Consider the following 21786-nt stretch of genomic DNA (forward strand, 5'->3'; position numbering starts at 1 on the left):
ATTTATTAAATAAAGCAGTTCAGTGCTTTCCTCAAAAAGTTTCAGCTGTCCTGTCTTCCAGTTCAGTAACTGCATCTTCAGCTGGATGAATGCTGGCCTCACACTAATGAGAGGAGTAGCTTATAACTGGGAATTATTAGAGTTATTTTATCCCCTCCATCAGAGACAAGACCGCACAGGCAAGATTTCTTAGGGGACTTTTCTGCAGTGTAATTTTTTAAAGTTCATCTTTCATTAAGGTTTTAGTTTTGAAGTTTTAGTTTAAAGCAGGCACCTCAATCTAATTTTCCACCTGTGTGGGTCCCATGATTTATTCCCTGTCTACCGCATGTGCAGTTTTCCCATAAAACTGCAGGCTTTGTTGCCAGGGGCCGGCAGATATGCTTGGGACAGGCTTTGGTTTCAGTCCTACATTACCACTCTGAGATTATGCTTTCCCATCATGTCGGGTCTCTTAGAAGTCCTTTCACTTTCTTGCGATCTATGCTATGTAATTAAAAGCTATTGGCCGGGCACGGTGGCTCACGCCTGTAATCCCAGCACTTTGGGAGGCCGAGGCGGGCGGATCACCAGGTCAGGAGATCGAGACCATCCTGGCTAACACGGTGAAACCCCGTTTTTACTAAAAATACAAAAAATTAGCCACGCGTGGTGGTGGGTGCCTGTAGTCCCAGCTACTTGGGAGGCTGAGGCAGGAGAATGGCGTGAACCTGGGAGACAGAGCTTGCAGTGAGCCGAGATGGCACCACTGCACTCCAGCCTGGGTGACAGAGCGAGACTCCGTCTCAAAAAAAAAAAAAAAGTTATTTTCATAGGATGCTGCATTTTTAGGTATTTAGTACTGAGGAGGCTTCTTAGTTTGTCATATTGCCCCAAACTGAAGTTCATCCCTTTTTATCTTTCCATTCTGAGCTTTCCAAAAGGACCCTTTTGATGAAAGCGCACTCAATGGTCTTTCATTGAAACCATTGTGGCCCTCCTTAAGTGGATCCAAGTGAATGCAGTGATCCATTTGTGGTGGATTCTGCCCAAAATTGCTCTCACCAAAGAAAGCCTAAAGTTTTCCATCAAAAGTGGAATTTCCATTCAGTTAAGTACTGTTTTCAGATGCTGAACTGTAGTAGATACCACATAATTATTCCAAGTTATCTGAGGATAAATTAATTAATGACTTTTGTGTATTTCAGATTTGGCGCAAATATGACGCTGATAGCAGTGGCTTTATATCAGCTGCTGAGCTCCGCGTGAGTGTCACTGGGTGAAGGGTGGGTTTGTTTATCATTGGGAATTTGATATGTGTGTATCATGAGTTTGATTTCTGTGGGCCCAAGAAAGATGTATTTGAATATGTGACTCAAAAAATACATACATATGTACATATGTGTATATATTCATTTTTAAAAGGTTTAGAAAGTGCAAGTCACATTGCTCTCTCTGGAAAAGAAGCATAATTGAGCATTTATGATAACTTTTTCACGCTGGAGCTATTCCCTGGGTCCCGTGAGCTCCCTATAAACAGTGACAGCCCTCCATTCTTGGATTTATTGCTTGCTAGAAGCATTTTATTTCCTTCTGGAAACAAACAACCCACAATTCTTGAAATAAGGCCTTTTAAGACCTTTGCAGTTTATTTGCTCACTATATAAAATATGACTCTTCTCTTGGCGCCACAGAACTTCCTCCGAGACCTCTTTCTTCACCACAAAAAGGCCATTTCTGAGGCTAAACTGGAAGAATACACTGGCACCATGGTAAGTAATGAGTAATGTAATCTCCATGAGGGCAGCTCCCCTACTCCCTCCCCAGACCCCAGAAACAGTGTCTGCTAGAGAGTTCGTCCTTGAGAAGTTGAAGACTAAATGAATGCAAGAGGAAACTTCAACTCTGAAAAATACTGGCTAAAACTGAACTGTTTTAGCCTCTCTCTTGTGAACAGGTTGCATCTATTTGAGAGAAAGCTGTTCACCAGCCTGTGGGGAAACCTGAAAAGTTCAGTCAACATTAGGTTTCTAAGCATCAGGCCAATAACCTCAATGTTAATTGAAGTCACGTGGAAACAAGTAAACATGTACTTAGACAATCAGGACCAAACAGATGGAAGCTGCCTCTCACCACAGTGGATGATTCTCCTCATTTAGCATGTTGATTTAGTGCAGTTGGAGAGTCAGATAGATGGAGGATGAGGATGCATATCCTACCTCTGCCACTTACTAGCTATGATGTAAGAAAACTGTCAAGCCCCTCAACTTTATTTACTTCTCTTATAAAATGGGGATGAACAGTACCTAATTCCTGTGAGGGCAAATGCGTTGATGCATATGAAGCACTTGCATACTGTCCAGAATATAATGAGTTAGCTCTTATTGCAGTAGTTGTCATTATTTCATGTTCCCCTCATGTCATCCTTGTTCCAAGTGACCTTGAGACTATTTTTGTGTCAAGATCCATGGAGAGTGGTAAAGTAAGGAGCTGCCTTTGGCGAACTCATCCTCATGTTCTGTTTCAACACCTAACTCGATGCATTTCTCCCAGTACTCGTCAATGATTTCTGTTGAACTGCATCTAGCTCCTCTGTTTTTTCTCCTCCCCTATTCCTTTCTCATCCCTACGTGAGTGCTTCATTCCTATCAAAATCTTCAGGTTTCTTAATTAGTAAGCAAGGAAATTTGCTGACAAAGCCTTAATTACTTGTAGGATTGTTATATTTATTATATAAAGAGTTATTGAGCACAATCACCTCATTGAGCCTTATGGTGAAGTCAGGGATACATATTACTGAGAAGAGTTTGTTAAAATGTGTACCAACCAAGTTGACATATTTAGGCTTTTAATTGGTGTTTCCAAATGCTATATTATTTCTAACAATTTCTCTACAGTGTTGGTATTGTTCACGCAATTTTATATGTCTGATGACTAAGGCTTAGAAAGGGTAAGTGACTAAGTCACCACCAGGTTGAGTTCTTAAGCTCATTTTAAAGACCAGATAACTAAGAAAAAGCGTTCCTTAGCTAAAAGCATCTGTTAAGCTGGAAGCTAAGCTCCCCTGGTTTTCAGCCCTGGAGCCTTCTCTGTTTTCCCTCTGTACTCTGCTCTGAATGTGCCCCCAGTCAAGTGAGTCTGCGCTGGGAAGGAGGCAAGTGCTCTTGACCCTGGTAACTTGTAATTGGCCTAGACAGGAGAAGGCAAATGCCAAGGAGAGAATCAAATCTCAGGACGGGATCTCAATTAAGGAAATTATTCAGCTTCTTACTGTATTGATTTGTTTTAATAGCATGCAAAATGATGTCTGAAATCCTGAGTAAATATGTGCTCAGCACCAAAGGGTGAAGTGGGAAATTCCCCAGCAGTGGGAAGCAGTTTCCCAGCTACAGGAGGATCTCTAGGTTCCTTTTGACCTAAGCTCCAGTGAAGCCCTCTAATAGAATGAATACTATGAAAAAGAAAATTAGACGGAAACTGCCTGGGGTACAGAACAATAAGGAGGTGGTTTTTCTAGTTCAGCATATTTTTAACATTGATTTAACAGAGTGTTAGCACTGGCTGTTGTTATCTCGATTTTATTGACTTATAAAACATGACCTACTTAATGAATATATTCTCATGTAGAATCTCCAGTGTGTTGCCAGTATTTGTTTGACTATCTTTGACTCTGAGGGGCTTGCCCCCATCTCCAACTAACCATACTAAACCACTAATCTTTTACTTCTTAATATAGCTCAGCTTCCCCCCCCTCCCCACTTTTTTCACCTGGTTCATGCTCATCCTTCGAGATTCAGTTAGATATCAACTTGCCCTAAAAATAAATCTTCTGTAGCTTTCCCTCCACAGTGAGCCCAGTACTCCTTCTCTGTTCCTGTGTAGTGCCTTGTGCATATCATCATCTTGGCCTCTTAATAATTTAATTTATTCCACAAATATTCATTACATATCTACTATGCCCCAAGCATTATTCTAGTCACCAGGGATTCAACAGTGAGCAAAATAGACAAAGGGGAGACTGACAACAAATAATAAATGTAATTAATAATTAATTATATTGCATAACAGAGGGTGATGAGTGTTACAGAAAAAATTAAAAAGTGGAGTTGGGCCAGGAATGGCAGTGCTAGCAGGAGCAGTTGGGGTAGGGGACTGGGAAGAAGGGGTACTTTTCAATAAGGTGGTCAGGGTGGCCCCTCTGAGAAGGTGAGATGTGAGGAGGGACTGAGGGTACGGAAGGCACAAGGCCCCTAGTGCAAGAGCGCACCTGGGATTTTTAAGAACAGGGAGGGACCAGCATGGCTGGAGCAGAGCAAGAAAGGATGAGACTAAACGGCAGCCAGACCATCACAGGATGTTTAGGCCATCGTGAGGACTTGAGGTTTTAGTGAGATGGAAAACGGCTAGAGGGCTATGATGCAGAGGATGTCAAGATTTGCTCCCTGGGTTGAGAAGAGTCCTCAGTGGGCAAGTATGGAATCAGGAGGATCTGTTGAGAGGCCATTGTTGCCATCCAGATGATAGAAGATGGCAGCTTGCCTCTGCCCGGCCGCCACCCCATATGGGAAGTGAGGAGCACCTCTGCCTGGCCACCACCCCGTCTGGGAAGTGAGGAGCGCCTCTGCCCGGCCTCCCTGTCTGGGAGGTGAAGAGCGCCTCTGCCTGGCCGCCACCCCGTCTGGGAGGAAGTGAGGAGCGTCTCTGCCCGGCCGCCCCGTCTGGGAAGTGAGGAGCGCCTCTGCCCGGCCGCCCGGTCTGGGAAGTGAGGAGCGCCTCTGCCCGGCCGCCCCGTCTGGGAGGTGAGGAGCGCCTCTGCCCGGCTGCCACCCGGTCTGGGAGGAAGTGAGGAGCGCCTCTGCCCGGGCGGCCCCGTCTGGGAAGTGAGGAGCGCCTCTGCCCGGCCGCCCTGTCTGGGAGGTGAGGAGCGCCTCTGCCCGGCTGCCCTGTCTGGGAGGTGTACCCAACAGCTCCGAAGAGACAGCGACCATCGGGAGCGGGCCATGAGGACGATGGCGGTTTTGTTGAAGAGAAGAGGAGGAAGTGTGGGGAAAGGAAGGAGAGATCAGATTGTTGCTGTGTCTGTGTAGAAAGAGGTGGGCATAGGAGACTCCATTTTGTTCTGACTAGGAGAAATTCTTCTGCCTTGGGATGCTGTTGATCTATGGCCTTTCCCCCAGCCCCTTGCTCTCTGAAACATATGCTGTGTCAACTCAGGGTTAAATGGATTAAGGGCGGTGCAAGATGTGCTTTGTTAAACAGATGCTTGAAGGCAGCATGCTCTTTAAGAGTCATCACCACTCCCTAATCTCAAGTACTCAGGGGCACAAACACTGCAGAAGGCCGCAGGGACCTCTGCCTAGGAAAACCAGAGACCTTTGTTCATGTGTTTATTTCCTGACCTTCTCTCCACTATTATCCTATGACCCTGCCATATCCCCCTCTCCCAGAAACACCCAAGAATCATCAATAAATTCTTCATAAATTAAAAAAAAAAAAAAAAAAAAAAAAAAAATAAATAAATAAATAAAAAAATAAAAAAGAAGATGGCAGCTTGGACTCAGGTGAGGTGGCAGAAGAGGTGAGAACTAAATATATTTTGAAGACAGACGAGATTTCCTGATGAATCAGGTGGGAGTCAAGGATGACACTGATGTTATCTGTTTATGGATCTTGTACCCCACTAAACTGTGACTCCTCAAGGGTGAGGAGAGCATCTCACCTTCTTGTCCCAGCCCTCACATGTGACCTGACACATAGTAGGCTACTTAATGCAAATTAAACGGAACTTTCAGTTGTTACCTAATAGCCAGCTATGATGAAACCATGACAAAATAAGGAACGTTTGTCTTTGGGACCCTCCTATCTGCCCTGTCAGTGTTTCTTGTGACCCTGTGCCCCTATTATGGCTCTTGCTCCCTCTTGGGGTGCTTAGAGGGTTGCGTATTGCACATTTCAGCATTTTGTACAGACCTAATCTTCCCCAAGCAGAGCTTTATGCTCTGAAATTCTCCTTTTCCCCTCCCCCTTAAACCAGACCCTCCAGGGCAGAATCAGAAAGGGTGCAGTATGTGGCTGAAAAAAGATGATGCACATCACACATCAGGCCAGCAGCCCTAGTTGCCCAGAGTTCTTCCCTTCACAGCCTTCATGCTTGAATTAAAGAAGCTTCAGGCTGGCATCATCTTACAATGGGATGTCCTGAGATCAAGAAATTTTGGCAGTATGCAACATTTTTAGCCTAGATTCATAAGTCTAGAGTCCTGGGAAGTAGCTGAGGGAAATCAGAGTGATCTTACACAATGTTTAAGTATCTACGTTGAGAACTGTCCCTTGGCCAAGATGGTCCTGTTATTCTATGTCTGTTTAATTGCCCACACCTCATAGCTTTTCTGCTCATGTGTGCTGCAGTTAAGTACTCATTTTGGTTCTAAATTGTCCCATGGAGACAGGTCCATAATCAAACAAACTCCAGATGGCCCCTGTGTTAGGCCATTCTTGTGTTGCTATAAAGAAATACCTGTGACTGGGTTTATAATTTATAAAAGAAGGTTTCATTGGCTCATAGTTCTGCAGGCTGTACAAGCATGGTGCTGGCATCTGCTTTGCTTCTGAGGAGGTCTCAGGGAGCTTTTACTTATGGTAGACAGTGAAGCAGGAGCAAGCACATCACATGGCAAAAGCAGGAACGAGAGAGAGAGCCGAGGAGGATGCCACACACTTTTAAACAACCAGATGTTGGGAGAAATCATTCACTATAGCAAGAACAGCACCAAGGGGATGGTGCTAAACCATTCATCAGAAATCTGCCCCCATGATTCATCACCTCCCATCAGGCCCCACCTCCAACACTCGGGATTACATTTCAATATGAAATTTAGAGGAGACAACATCCAAACTATATCAGCTTTTCATTGGCTTTTTATGCACTGAGGTGAGAACCAAGTGTGGAGAAAGCTGGTGAAAGAGTTTCCACCCAAAGATTTGAGTTTGATCAGAAGACAAAATGGGTTCAGTGAAATTTTGACCAATCTATTTTATTTTTCTTCCCTAAATTATAGAGGTGACTTATACTTTTCAACAAACAGATTTTGGAACTTGACAGTTGATTTTTTAAAAGACTTTTTACATTTCCCTAGAAACTTTTGGGTGTACTAACTTCTAGGAACTTAACTTTTTAAAAAACGACTTCTACATCCTGAGCGCTGATACACCAAGCGTGAAATCACATTATTGCTGCTTTAATGGATTTTTATTGAGCAATGGACATAGTCATGGCAATACTGTATTAAAGATTTTGTTCTGAGGTTTAGCATCAAATGCTTTACTTAAGAGATGTAACTTATTAAATGAATTCAAATCGATCTGAATAAGGATTGGCACATTTAAAAACTGGCTGAAGCATGACTAATGAGTGAGTTAAGGCAGAATGACTAAACAGAAGAGAAAAGCTGAGGTCTGCATACCTTATCTTATCCTGATTCCTAATTAATGTTCTGGACAAGGAAGGAGACAGCCTATTATTAAAATCAAATTATGATGCTGAATTTAGAGGTGCTGCCAACACCAGGCAGGAGGAAAGATTTAACTGTCTGGATAGAATATTTTTAGATAATATTTACTTTTGTTAAATTTAAGCTAATAATTCTGGCTGATGTTAAATCACATACTAATTAGAGCAGGAAACTTGAACTTTTATAAAACAACAAATTTAAATCTGAGACTATGGTGAGGTGATAAATTAAAGAAAAATAAAAAGAAAGAGAAATAAGTTTTCCTGTATTAGGCTGACTTGTCCCAGAGGCAGCAACAGGCACAGCCCAGACCCAGGAAAAGTCTTGATAATATTATCTAACATTCTCTGGAGACTCTCCCAGCACTCCCTCAACATAGGGAGAAGAAAAACAAATTTTCCTTTATTTTATGAAATGAGTTCATAGATTCCTGTTCTCTATAACTAGTGACTTCAAGAATTCTGTTTTATCTAAGAAGTACAACGAAGGTCATAAGAAGCCTGAGTAGGCCTGAACTACAGCTGCCTGGGCACCATAGTGAAGGTTAGTAAGCCCGTGCCCAGGCAAACCTAGATAATGGACACCTGGGTTGCTTGGCAACGGTTATGTGCAATCCTAAGTTTGTTCTGCCTCTGTATCCCTGCTTTCACGCCACTGCAAGCTTGCTTCAAGCTAGCCCACTCCCTTTTGTAAAGTGTATATAAAAGTCAAGTGCTGTCTGTATTCCGAGCCTGATCTTTTGGATGTGAGTCGGCTGGGCCTGAGTGCACTCAAGATTCTCCTGTTTCAACCCGAGGTCACTCTCGTCCTCCTAAATCCTGCAACAATGGCAGAGAACGATATGAGTTTAAGCTTGTCCCCATCCATGATCCTGGTCTTGGCTCTCATATTTTATGCCTGGATTAAAGCAGCTCATATCTGCTTCCTTCTCTGGGTCTAGGCATTCATCACTGTGATCCAGGCCAACCTGATGCTCGTCTGGGCTCAGTCCTCAGATCTCTTCTCTTCTATGTCCACTCTCACTCTTGGTGATCTCAACTAGTCTCATGCTTTTGAAGACCAACTAAAGGCTGACCACCCTTGATTTATATGTCTGACTCAGACCACTTCTCTAAACTTCTTGGATACACTTAGTTGTGTATCTCCACTTGAATTGCATGCCTAATATACACCTTCAACATGTCTCAAATTGAAATTCTGACCTTTCCCCAAAGACCTGCTCCACTACTGGGTCTTCCTCAAGCTTTCAAGTTGCTCAAGGCATGACACTTGAAACCATCTTTGATGCCTCTTTCTCTATCACTCCACATCTAACTGGAAAATTTTGTTGAACACATTTGAATTACATTCTAAATCTGACCATTTCTCACCCTGTTCCAAGGCACAATTATTTCTCAACTGAATTGCAAGATGCTTCCCAGCAGATCCCCCTATTTCCACTCCTGTCTCTTACCATCTCTATGAAACACAGCAGCCAGAGTGATCCTGTTAATACTGAGTCAGATTATATCATTTTTCATATCAAAAACCTCCAATGGCTCTGTCTCTGAGAAAAAGCCAAAGTTCTTACACCACCTGCTCACACACCAAGTCATCACCTTTCCCACCTTATCTCCTTTTATCTCCTCCCCAGTCCTAGTCTTGCCACACTATTACCTGACATACTTTTGGTTACTCTGACATGCATGTATGTGCTGCCACAGGTCCTTTGCACTTGCCATATCCCTGCCAATCTATTTTTAATCCTGGTATGCATTTGATTTACTGTCATCTCTTTCAGGTCTTTATGAAAAAGCCACCTTTTAATTGAGGCTTTCCATTTCCATCCTATTTAAAATTGTACCTCTCACCTTAAATTAAGTATATGCTACTTAATTTTTCCTCCAGAGCATTTAACATAGATAACATGTATATTTCATGTTACATATGTAAAGCAGTCTGTATTTTACTTATCTGTCTTATTTTCCATCCCCCCTTCCATCCCCTCTTTCCAAATCAGCTCCATGAGAGCATGAATCTTTGTTTGTTCAGTAAATAGAACAGTGCCTGGTACATAGTAGGCACTCCATACATATTTGTTAAATGAATGAACGCACAAATAAATGAATGAATGATGCCAGTCACCTGTGCATGGATCTACAAAAGTTTAAACTCCTATTTATGGCTTTCAAACTCTTGCTTCTTCTGGTCCCATTCTCTCTCCCTGTCTAACTTCTCTCCTCCACTCCCAGAACACCCCTTGTCCTCCCTGGTCACTCTCTATGGCTAACCTATTGCTATCATGTGAATTTCTATTTCGGTGCCTTTGTTCTTACATTTGCTAGCCTACAATGTCTTCCTCTCTTCTCTCTACCTCATGTCCAAATCCTATCCTTCTTTCAGAACTTACCTGAATTCTTATCTCCTTCCTCAGTCTCCTCCAATATCCTGTCACATTGCTCTGTCTCTTTTTCTCAGAGTTAAAGAGATAATGCTGAATCTTATTTGTTAACCTATATTTCAGATATTTGTTTCTGGCTCTTCAATTACGATTGTGTGCCCTAAAATCATGTACCACCTTAATAATTGTTTGGGATATCTCATAGTGTGTAGAATGTTATTAGACACACAGTAATTACCTGACAAATAATTGTCAATTGATAATATGGGAGGGGGGTTCTAAATCTTTTTTGGAATAGCATATGGCAATAATTTCCAGGCAGGAATGAAGATCTCCTTTAAAATTTTTTTAAAAAAATAACTGCTAAAGAATGATTTCCAATAATTTATTAAATAAAAAAAGGAAGTTGCAAAATAGTATATTGCATATGGTCCTATTTGTCAAAAAACTAGATAGTTGTGATATGTGTGTGTACATATATACATATGCTTGTATGTTTAAAAAGTTTCTGGAAGGATACATAAGACTCTGTGAATGGTAGTTACCACCAGAACAGGCAAGGGAGGGACTCACACTCTTGACTCTGCTGAACTATTTGCATGTTTTTCACCTTGGGCAGGCATTATACTAAAATTCTTCATTAAGAATTGTTTTAAAAAGTCACAGACTTCCTCTCCCACCGCATGACAGTAATTGTACTTTGAATCTATTGCTTAAGAAAATATCTATTGACAGGAAGTTACCCAGTAATGATTTTAAGTGATTTTGCATTTTACAATCACTATTGCACCTACAAAGATTTGAAAAACTAAAATATTATTCAATCTAAGGAGAATTCTGAAAAACTCCAAAGTCCCTGAGGAGTCTCTTGCCAGAGGATGGGAACTACCGCACTTAGAATTCTAAGGTACTTGTTAATAAGACATTGTGTTCCATTTCTGGGAGACTTTATAGCACCTTTCAGGTAGTTAATTCTCAAAAATGTGTGGATGGAGTATGAGTGCAAGTCTTGGAAAAGCAGTGGTAGAGGGGAGAAGAGTGATGAAGGGCTCTTCACCACCTTTCAGCAATTGCCCTTCAGAATGGAAGCCATGCCCCCTACCGCCACCATCTTCAACTGCCACAGCCCTCCTGGAGTGAATTAGTGTAAAGAGGGAGGAAAAATTCAGGCCTATATTTATTTTCTTTTTTAAAAAATTCAATAAATAATTATTGAATGCCTATTATGTACTAGATATGTGCCAGGTACTTGGGGGCACATCACAAAACAAAACAAAGATCCCTACCCTCATGGAGTTTGCAGTCTAGCATTTATTACCAATTTATCTGCATCGTGTCTGTGATCCTGTGCAAGTCACCACACCTCTTTGTGCTTCTGACCTCAGCTGCCCAATGGGGAAATAAGCAGGACTGGCTAAGATATGGATATGCCTGGTGTTCTGTAGATGCCAACAGGACACCCACCCTCAACCCACCACCCAGGAAGTAGGTAGGGCTGGAAGTAAATTGGAAAAGGGCAGAGGGATTTGAACCAGGTCATCTGGGGTGCTGTGGCAGTGGTGGGCAGGGCCCAGGCTGGCTACATGCACTGTTGCTGCTATTGTGTCTCAGTGGTTGCCTTGCTCGCTAGGTCCTTGGCCTTCTCCGCAGCTGTCAGTGCTGTCTTCTTTGCCTTCCCCTTGTCTTCCTTGGCTGTCCCAGCAGGTGTTTTGGAAGGTGCATCATCTGGCAGCTTGGCCAAGATATACTGAAAACTCTTCACAGTTACAATCATGTTGTTTTTGAAAAAAGCATGACCAAGTTCCTGGACAGCTCTGGAGATACTAGATAAGCTAGAGAACACCCAGGCTTCCCTGAGGATTTCGGACTAGTTCAGTTCTTAGAGTTCACACAGTAAATACATCGTCCCTCCACCACCATCAGCTGGGCATGGTTGATGCTACAGGTGAAGGTGGTCACTTCTGATTCTGTGGGTGCCCAGTAGAGTCCTCCAGGATGGACACTGGGTGAGCATCATTGGCAAGAAATAGCCGCTCAGCCCAGCAGGACATCCCACTGGTCTTGGTCAGCAGTCACTGGGACAGGAGTTTCTGGGCAGGGGTCGTCTCCTCATATACTGTTTTTGGTCACAGTATGTTTGCTATAGGGATTTGAGTACCAATGTCACAAGGAAGTGAACATTTGGTTTCAGAAATTCTGGAGGCTGTTCTGGCCTAGGAATACTTCATCATCATTCCAGCCAGGGTAAATGAGCACCCGTGCAGCTTCAGGGCACGGAGGCCAGTGGGCAGGGGTGTGTGTGCAGGGGATTGAAGGGGAGCTGGGTTGTGGGCTGAGGGCTGGCAGGGGCACTTGCTCATGGAGCTCAGGCTGTGACCAACCTGCCACCACTGCCTGGAGCAGTTGTCAGGCACTAGGTTTATATCTCTTGGTTTATAGTCAAGGGTAGGGAAAATAGGTAGAAATGAACTATGTAAGCATGCATCCAATGAAGTGAAAATTGGCAGTCTTAGAGGTGACTCAGCTATCATGAAGTTTATATTTCTTTAGGGGAAATTCAGGCCACTGAATTGGAGGAAAATCCACAGAGTCTTTTCTTGCTTTCCCAAGGAAAAAGAGGCAATTAGAAAAGGTAAATACCACATCTCTGGCATAGTCTATGGCAGCAGATGTTTTACTTCATAACCAAACATGAAGCAAACCAAATTCATGATGAGATATCCAGACTTTATAGAGCTAAGAGGCTGGTTTTATGGAAAGAGCTCTGGTGACAGATATACTTAGATTAAAATCTTGCTTCTTAAATAACCTACTTCAATCTTTCTAAATATCAGTTTCCTTATTTATTACACGCAGATTTTTTTTAACTTATAAGGATGTTGTGATAATTAAATGTAATAACATACAAACTATTGAGCCCCCATAAATGGTCTTTATTATAGTTTAAAAATTAAGAAGCCATTATGTCTCAAACAAATATGCCAAGCATTCAAATTCACTAAAGGTTATACTTGCAAAGAAGCATAATGTCTTAATGTCACACAAGATCTGATTTCTAGTCTGGTGCTACAGGCATACTCCAAGCTTCTTTCATTATTAATATTTGAACTTAGAGCTACAGAGGCCCCAGGAAAGTAGAAGAGCAGATACAGCAGAATATGTGTGCCATTCATCCCCACTGGTATACACTCAGAGATGGAAAAATTAGGCAAATGATTTTTTTCCTGATTCTTATTCTTACGTGAGCCATAGCCAGTTTTCTGATAGGTAGAAGCATAATTTACCACACTGGTGTTTAGTTCATCCCAGGCCAATTTCGAGCACAGGATTGTTGTCTCTTGGAGTAAGTTTGCACAGCAATGGAGTTAGGCCCACGTCTTTCAAGGTGAGTTGTTACTTGCTTAAAGCTCAAGCTGACCTAGCTTTCTATTAAGATAGAACCTCCCATAATGAAGGTGTCACAGAAAATAACTCATGGCTCATCTTCTAGCAAAGTTTATCCCCATCAGACTTTTTACTGGATACTGTATAGTGTTTATGTTTAAGGGACATAATTGGACATGTAACATGCCCAAATGTATAAAAATATAACCTGTGTTTTAATTCTGTAATACACATTTTTGGTGCCAAAGTGGTGAGAATAGGTTTTCAAATTCATTTGAAATATTAAAAATAAACTGGATTTGGAGATAGAGGAAGGATGGGGGACTAATGTATTTTTTAAAGCAAAAATCTGTTGGATATATTTTCAGATTATCTCGCTCCCTCTTTTTCCCTGTGCAGCCTCCTTATATGGATATGTTTAGAGATATTCTGAGCATTAAAATGTTGTAAAGTCACAAAATTCACTCACATTTCAACTCAGATCTGCAAAGAAATCTATCTCTTCTATTTTGCCCAAACCAATCTGGTCTTTCTAATTTGTGGTTAGTGCAGAAATTTTTAACTTTTAGTCCTATCTTGTTTAAAGTTTAGTCTCATCTAATAACGTAAACAACTTCTTTGGACAATGCTAAGTCTGTCTATGAAAGGAAAGGCTCAATGTCAACACCTTTTGCCTTCATGGAAACATGAGGTTTCTCTTATACCTTATGAGAGTACCCTATGATATGAGCCCTCCAAGCCCTCCTTGGTGGTGGATATGCTAAATGAGGGCTAAAATAAAATAGTTTCAGAAAACCTTGACTCAAACCAAGTACCCATATTTCAAGCTTGTAATCTTTATAAAAATCCTGTTTTGCCTGTCAGAGACTGTGGTAGTCGTTGCTGCTAGCCTCCAAATAATTAGTTTTCCTCTTAAGCACATGGCAGGATTGTATTATTCTGTCCCTTCGAAGGTAGGTGTGGCCAGGGATCTGCTTTGGACAATAAAATTTTAATCACTAAATTATTTACTATTCTTTCTTTCTGCCATGGGAATCAGGAATGTGCCAAATGGTCACTACTTTGTCACTCCATGTCGCCAGAGTATAGACAACATGAAGTAGAGCTGCCAGCTAACCCTGTGAAAAATAAACCTGTGTTGTGTTAAGCCACTGAGATTTAGGAGATTTGGCTACTATGACTCATCCTAACAGAGAGGCTGACATGCAATTCCTTCTGTGACAAATACTAATTTTCCCCCAGGCAAGTGGGCTCCTCAGCCAATTTAGGCAAATATGTAATCAGAAGAGCAAAATAGAAAAGTGCTTTAGTAACTTTCAGAATTAGTTCCTGTTACAAGTACAACCATTTTCCCTTCTGCATTTCAGATGAAGATTTTTGACAGAAATAAAGATGGTCGGTTGGATCTAAATGACTTAGCAAGGTGAGTTACATGAAAATGATATCATACATTCAGAAATACCTTACTAGGGGTCTGATGACATCGTATATTTCCTTTTGAGACTGGAGATCAAGCCTCACCTGGAGTCTAAAAGAATAGGCACATCTTACCAAATAAGCTGAGTGATTCTAAATCTTTTAGGGTAACAGATCCCTTTGTGAAGATAACGAAAATTCTTCTCTCCAAAATGTACAACACATAACATTTTCACAAATTTTATGGATGGGTCATGGGAAGACCCTCCCCTTAAAGGCAAGACATTTATAGAAGCCACATTGTGACTTCATGACAAAAATGTCCCATATCCCATTTACTGGCTCTGGGAACGTCGAGCAGTTATTTCAGGACACAGGACTACTGAGCCAGACTCCAGGTGCACTCTGTGGTCTTGAAGTGTTGGTGTATCCTCAGGGAGGCACCAAGTGTCTGAAGGCTAGAAGTGGAGGAGGACAGGATAAAAGCAGAAGTGGCTCAGTGTCCATGAAAATGTTGTCTGTGAGTCTGGTGTTGTGACACGTGATTGGTGTGTCAGCATGTTTTGTCAAGTCTGGCTGATCCCAAACAGCATGGAGTTGTCTACAAAAAAGAGAAAGCCATTCTGAGCAAATAGTCAGAGTTGAAATTATTGGATCTGGAATACACAGATATACCTGTTATTGGGGAGCATCTATAATACCAAGTGCTTCAGGGCAGGGCTCAATGGTAATTGTAAGTGGGGCAGCAGTTACAGGCTGCAGCGCAGCAGCAGGTATAGCTGAGAGAGAGGAATTCCAAGGACTGAAGGCAAGTTTTTAATGATGAGGAGGTAACTCGATGAAGTCACAAGAAGATGTTGGTTTCGTCTCTTAGTGGACATTAACCTGAGTCCAGAATCACCAAATCCCACACTAGCTATCTCCTTTCTTGGCAGCTACCTCAGCCAGGTTTTGAGATCTGTGAAAGGGGACTCACCAGGAAGAATATCTCCTCAGTAACAGCCAGGATATTGACCCCAGTACACTAAATGGCCTTCTATCTGTGGCTCATAGGAATTGTGAGGCAGCCTGCGTGTCCTCCTTGGCTACTTCTTTTAGGACCTTCGTTCTAACTTTGTCCACACTGAAATAGAAAAGCCACTGAGGGACCAGCCAAAGAGGGACAAAAGTGTTTCTCCATCAGGCCTGGGGCAGAAGGCATCTTGCCTCTGCTCCCTGGATCCCACCTGGTTCCACTGGTCAATGGAGGCAGGGTTCCTCTCAAGTAGAGGTCAGAAAGTTATGTGAGAGAGCCAATTCCAAAGCGACCAAAGGATTCATTCAATAGATGACAATCTAGATGAAAACAAAAGCTTGCAATCTCATGGTTCCCTTCACCAAAAACATCTATCCGCCTGTGCCCTGACTCAGTTGTGCATGTCTCAGAGGTAGTGAGAGTTGAGGAGCCTTGTGTGCCCTGGGAGGCTGGGGTTAATAAAGGGCTCAGAGCAGCTGCTCTCTGCCCTCTTAGTCCATACACAATACGACCTACCTATGTATACAATGCTAAAATAACTCACATCATGCACAGACTGTAACATATAAAGGAGAAATAAGAGGAAAGCAGTTAATTATAAAATAATGCACATTTCAGTGTATAAGTGCTTTCATACAATCATAGTGAAGATATAATGAAGTGGTCAGATGCTTTCACCTGTGTAGAATTATCATAAATGGGGCAGCTCAGATGCTGACTGACACAATTGTGGCATTTTGGTAACTCAGGTGCTGTTGATACGATTTTTATGAAATAATAAGTCTTGACAGAGTTCCAAATGAGACAAAGTACATTCATCTCTCAACACAATTCATGTACCATGTGGAAAACGTATGTAAGTAGTAAATTATGCAAACCTCGAGTTTTTATGCAAATAAGAATTCAGTTCCAAGCATAAATAATTAAAAGCAAGGTTTTTACAGTCACAATTGCCCCCTGGACATTTGAAGTTCAAGTGAGACATGGGACAATTCTTCATTCTGTGGAAATTTCCATGCAATGCCAGAAACCTAATATCCCTGGCCCTATGTACAAAATGCTAGTTGTGCCCCCTCTATGATTGTGATAACTAATAGGGCCTTCTGCATACGTCTAAACACTCTGTAGAGGCGGGTTTGCTACAGTCCTGCTGGTAGGGCAGGAACTATGCCTTAATCCCTTGAGTAACTTCTCACTTGGTGGAGTGTTGTGTACTTAGGGGGATTCAATGAGTAGTTGTGAATTGATGGAGCTACAGTAGCACTGAACAGAGATGCAAGACAGCAAAATCAGTTAGTACAGTACAGTCTTCCCTAAGTATCCTCTGGGGATTGGTTCCAGAACCTCCGCGGATACCAGATACCCAAATCCTCGGATGCTCAAGTCCCACAGCTGGCCCTGAAGAACCCACAGATATGGGGTGCCAAGTGTATTTCAAAACCAGTTTGATACGGAATTTGAAAATGAGAACTGTGGTAAGCAGAATGCAGATGTCCACATCTTAGGCTGGGTGCAGTGGCTCACACTTGTAATCCCAGCACTGTGGGAGGCCGAGGCAGGTGCATCACTTGAGATCAGAGTTCGAGACCAGCCTGTCCAACATAGTGAAACCCTGTCTCTACTAAAAATACAAAATAAAATAAAATAAAATAAAATTATTTATGCCTGGTGGTGCATGCCTGTAGTCCCAGCTCTTCAAGAGGCTCAGGCAGGAGAATCGCTTGAACTCAGTGGAAAGAGGTTGCAGTGAGCCAAGATTGCATCACAGTACTCTAGCTAGGTGACTGAGTGAGATTCCATCTCAAAAAAAAAAAAAAAAAAAAAAAAAAAAAAAAGGATGTCCACATCCTAATACCCAGAACTGGTGACTATTTTATGTTACATGGCAAGAATGAATTAAAGTTGCAGATATAATTAAGTTTGCTAATCAATAGACTTTATAATAGAGATTATTCTGGATTATCCACATTCGGCCCAATATAATAACAAAGATCCTTTAAATATGGAAGAGGGAGGCAGAAGGTCAGAGTCACGGAGAGATTTGAAAATGCTAGTTGCTGGCTTTAAAGTGGAAGAAGAGGCTAAAGAATGTAGGCAGCCTCTAGAACCTGAAAAAGGCAAGGGAAGGGATTCTCCCTGAGAGCCTCCAGAAGGAATGCGGCTGTGTTGACAGCTTGAATTTTGCCCAGTGAGATCGATTTCAGACTTCAGCTTCTAGTGCTGTAAATGAGTATGGTTATTTGAAGCCACTGTGTTTGTGGCAGTGTGTCGCAGCAGCACTAGGAAACTAATACAACAACAAAGAGGCCTTAAAACATTTCCGGATAGGATTTTTCTCTCTCTACTTTCAGCTCTGAAATGCAGTTCAATTCCTCTACATAAAAGCACCTCCGAAGTATATGTGCTGTGACTGGCAACATGATTTAGGCTGCCTGGTGCCAGCAAATAGTAAGAACTATATTGCTTGCAGACTTCCAGGATATTCTATCTTCTAATTGGCCCAAATTAATTCCCTCTACTCTGAGCATTTGGAGGAGCAAAGATTTTCCACATAGTTTATTACATTTTTTCTACTTTTTCTATATATCCTCCTGACTATGAATACAACATAAATCTAATGTTGAATCTACTGAAACTGACTGTATTCTATTAAAGTATAATTATAATTATAATTATACAGAAAAGAGGCAGACATATTTGCTTTCTAAAACAAAAACAAGATTATTCTAAAATTGAGATATAATTTATGTACCTCAAAGTTTACCCTTTTAAAGTCAGATCTACAAATCTACAATTTGGTAGATTTTGATATATTCATAAGGTTGTCCAACCATCACCAGTATCTAATTTTAGAACATTTCATTATGCCAGAAGGATACTCAGTACACATTAGCAGTCACTCCCCTCTTCCTCCTCTCACAAGACCCTGGCAACCACCAATCTACTTTCTATTTCTATCGACTTTCCTATTCTGGGCATTTTATATAAATGGAATCATACAATATGTGCCTTTCCTATCTGGCTATTTCACTTGGAGTAATGTTTTCAAGGTTCATCCATGTTGTAACTTTATCCCTTTTTATGGCTGGATAATAGTCCCTTGTATGTACATACCACATTTTGTCCATTCATCAGCTGATGTTCATTTGAGTTGTTTTCACATTTTAGAGATTATGAATAACGTTGCTACATGTTTTGGGACAAATATATGTTTGTGATTCTCTTAGTTATATATTAAGGAGCAGAATTTTTGGTTCATGTCGTAATTTTACATTTAATTTTCTGAGGTACTGCCAAAGTGTTTTCTAAAGTGGCTGCACCATTTTACATTCCCAACAATGTATCAGGATTTTAATTTCTCCATATTCTAATCAGCACTTGTTATTGTTTGCATCTTTCTTTTAATTGTAATCATCCTAGTGGGTGTGAAGTAGTATGTCATTGTGATTTGCATTTTGAACATTTTTTATGTTTTATTGGCAATTTGTATGTCTTCTTTGGAGAAATGTCTGTTCAGATCCTTTGCCCAATTAAAAAATTGGGTGATTTGTCCTTTTGTTGTTGAACTATAAGAGTTCTATATATATTCTGTGCATTAGACACTTATCAGATGTGTAATCAGCAAAAACTTTTTTCCATTATGAGAGTCGTGTTTTCATTTTCTTGATGATGTCCTTTGAAGCACAAATGTTTTTAATTCTCAGGAAGTCCAATTTGTCTATTTTTTTTGGTTGTTTGTGTTTTAGATGTCATATCTAGGAAGCCATTGTCAAAATCCAAGCTCATGAAGATTTACCCCTTTGTTTCCTTCTAAGAGTTATATAAACTATAAAGTTTCTGTTTTATGTAAATCCTTTTCATGTTAATTGTTTAATACAGTGTAAGGTGGGGGCACAATTTCATTATTTTGCATGTAGATATCTACTTGTTCCAACACCATTTCTTGAATATTTTTCCTTACTGAATGGTCTTGGCACCCTTTCTGAAAATCAGTTGACCATATGTATGGGTTTATTTCTGTACTCTCAATTCTATTCCGTTTATCTACATATCTGTCCTTATGCCAATATCACACTATCTTGATTCTGTAGATTTGCAGGCAAATTTTGAAATAAAAAATGTGAGTCCTCAAACTTTGTTCCTCTTTTTCAAGACTGTTTTGGCTATCCTGGTTCATTTGCATATTCACATTAATTTTAGGACCAGATTGTCAATTTCCGCAAAAAAACCAATTCAGATTTTGATGAGGATTGTTTTGAATCTGCAGATCAATTTGGGGAGTGTTGTCTCCTTAAAAATATTAAGTCTCCCAGTGTATGAACATGGGATATTTTTTCATTTACTTAGCTCTTTAATTTCTTTCAACAATGTTTTGTAGTTTTCAGTCTACAAACTGAACCACTTTTGTTAAATTTATTAAATATTTTATTCTTTTTGATGCTATCATGAAATGATTAGTATTCTGAATTCCACTTTTGGACTGGCCATTGTTAATGTATAGAAATGTCATTGAATTTTTTATATTAATCTGGTATTCTGCCAACATGCTGGATTTGTGTATTAGCTCTAGTAGTTTTTTGTTGGATTCCTTAGGATTTTCTATATACAATATTGTATCATCTATAAAGAGATAGTTTTATTTCTTTCTATTCTGCCAATCTCTGCTTTTAATGGAGTATTTAATATGTGTATATTTAACGTGATTACTGAGAAGGGAGGATTTATATTTGCTATTTGTTTTCTTTTTGTCTTAAGCTTTTTTAAAATTCTTCTGTCCTTCCATTACTGCCTCCTGCATGTTAAACAGACATTTTCCAGTGTACTATTTTAATTCCCTCATTATTTCTTTTGCTATTTTTTTTGAGTTATTTTCTTAGTGGTTGTCTGCTAGATTACAATTAACACCTTAATTTAGATCAAATCTAATTGTGGATTAATAACAACTTAATTTCAATATTATACCCCAAATTTTACTTCTGTATAGTTCAAATGCCTTTCTCCTCCTTTCTGTTGTTAAAATTATATTTTTATATATCGTGTGCTCCACAACATAGATTTTTAGTTATTGTTTTATGAAATTGTCATTTAAATCAGAAAGCAAAAAAGTTACACACAAAAAATACATTTATGCTGTATTTTATATTTGGTTATATATTTACCGCTCCTGGTGCTCTTTATTTTTTCATGTGGATTTAAGTTACTGTCTAGTGTCCTTTAATTTCAGCCTGAAGGACTCCCTTTAGTATTTCTTATAGGTCATGTTTCTGGTGTATTGATGATTTTTGTTGTTGTTTATTTGGTGACTTTTCTGAACTAATTCTATGAAGTCTATATTCTTTGTCAGGTGTGTCCACTGAAGTCTCTGTTAGGTTAGTTCAATGGTCAGTTCATAAATGGACAGAGATTTTCTAAAATGTCTTGAACCAGTAAGTCTCCCAGTCTCTTGCTAACGGGCTCTGTGTATGTGTTAGGGCAAGTTAAATGCTACGACAGTCATTGTTCTAACCAAGATTCACCTGTTTCGGAGGCCCGGTGTGGTGGCTCACGCCTGTAATCCCCGCACTTTGGGAGGCCGAGGCGGGCGGATCACGAGGTCAGGAGATCGAGACCATCCTGGCTAACACAGTGAAACCCCATCTCTACTAAAAATACAAAAAAATTAGCCGGGCCTGGTGGCGGGCGCCTGTAGTCCCAGCTACTTGGGAGGCTGAGGCAGGAGAATGGCGTGAACCCGGGAGGCCGAGCTTGCAGAGAGGCGAGATCGCACCACTGCACTCCAGCCTGGGCGACAGAGCGAGATTCTGTCTCAAAAAAAAAAAAAAAAAAAGATTCAGCTGTTTTTTTCAGAATAAACACTCCCCAGATTGCTGCAAGACTTTAATTATTTTCCAGAGCTCTGGGAAAGTTATTTTGACTATTTTTTCCAGTTTTCTCATTGCTTTATGGAGGAGCGAATTTCCAGAAGCCCATTCTGTGCCATTTTCCACCAAGATGAACTTTTAAAAGTCTATGGTGACTACTAATCTCTACGAGTTTTTCCCAGTTAATTTCTTTTTTTTTGTGATGTAGAAAGTTCTGTCTTTCAAGTACCTATTCTGTTC

General features: G+C 40.7%; 1 protein-coding gene across 1 annotated transcript in view; it reads left to right on the forward strand.

The window, feature by feature from the left end:
- The window catches only part of SCGN (secretagogin, EF-hand calcium binding protein), a 50508-nt gene that overhangs the window by 16023 nt on the left and 12699 nt on the right, over nt 1–21786 (forward strand). The window contains exons 5-7 of the mRNA XM_002816492.4: nt 1188–1244; nt 1674–1751; nt 14622–14677. Coding sequence (XP_002816538.3) covers nt 1188–1244; nt 1674–1751; nt 14622–14677 — 191 coding nt within the window. The remainder of the gene's footprint in view (nt 1–1187; nt 1245–1673; nt 1752–14621; nt 14678–21786) is intronic.

The sequence above is a fragment of the Pongo abelii genome, chromosome 5 (genome assembly GCF_028885655.2).
Source record: "Pongo abelii isolate AG06213 chromosome 5, NHGRI_mPonAbe1-v2.0_pri, whole genome shotgun sequence".
NCBI classification, from domain to species: domain Eukaryota; kingdom Metazoa; phylum Chordata; class Mammalia; order Primates; family Hominidae; genus Pongo; species Pongo abelii.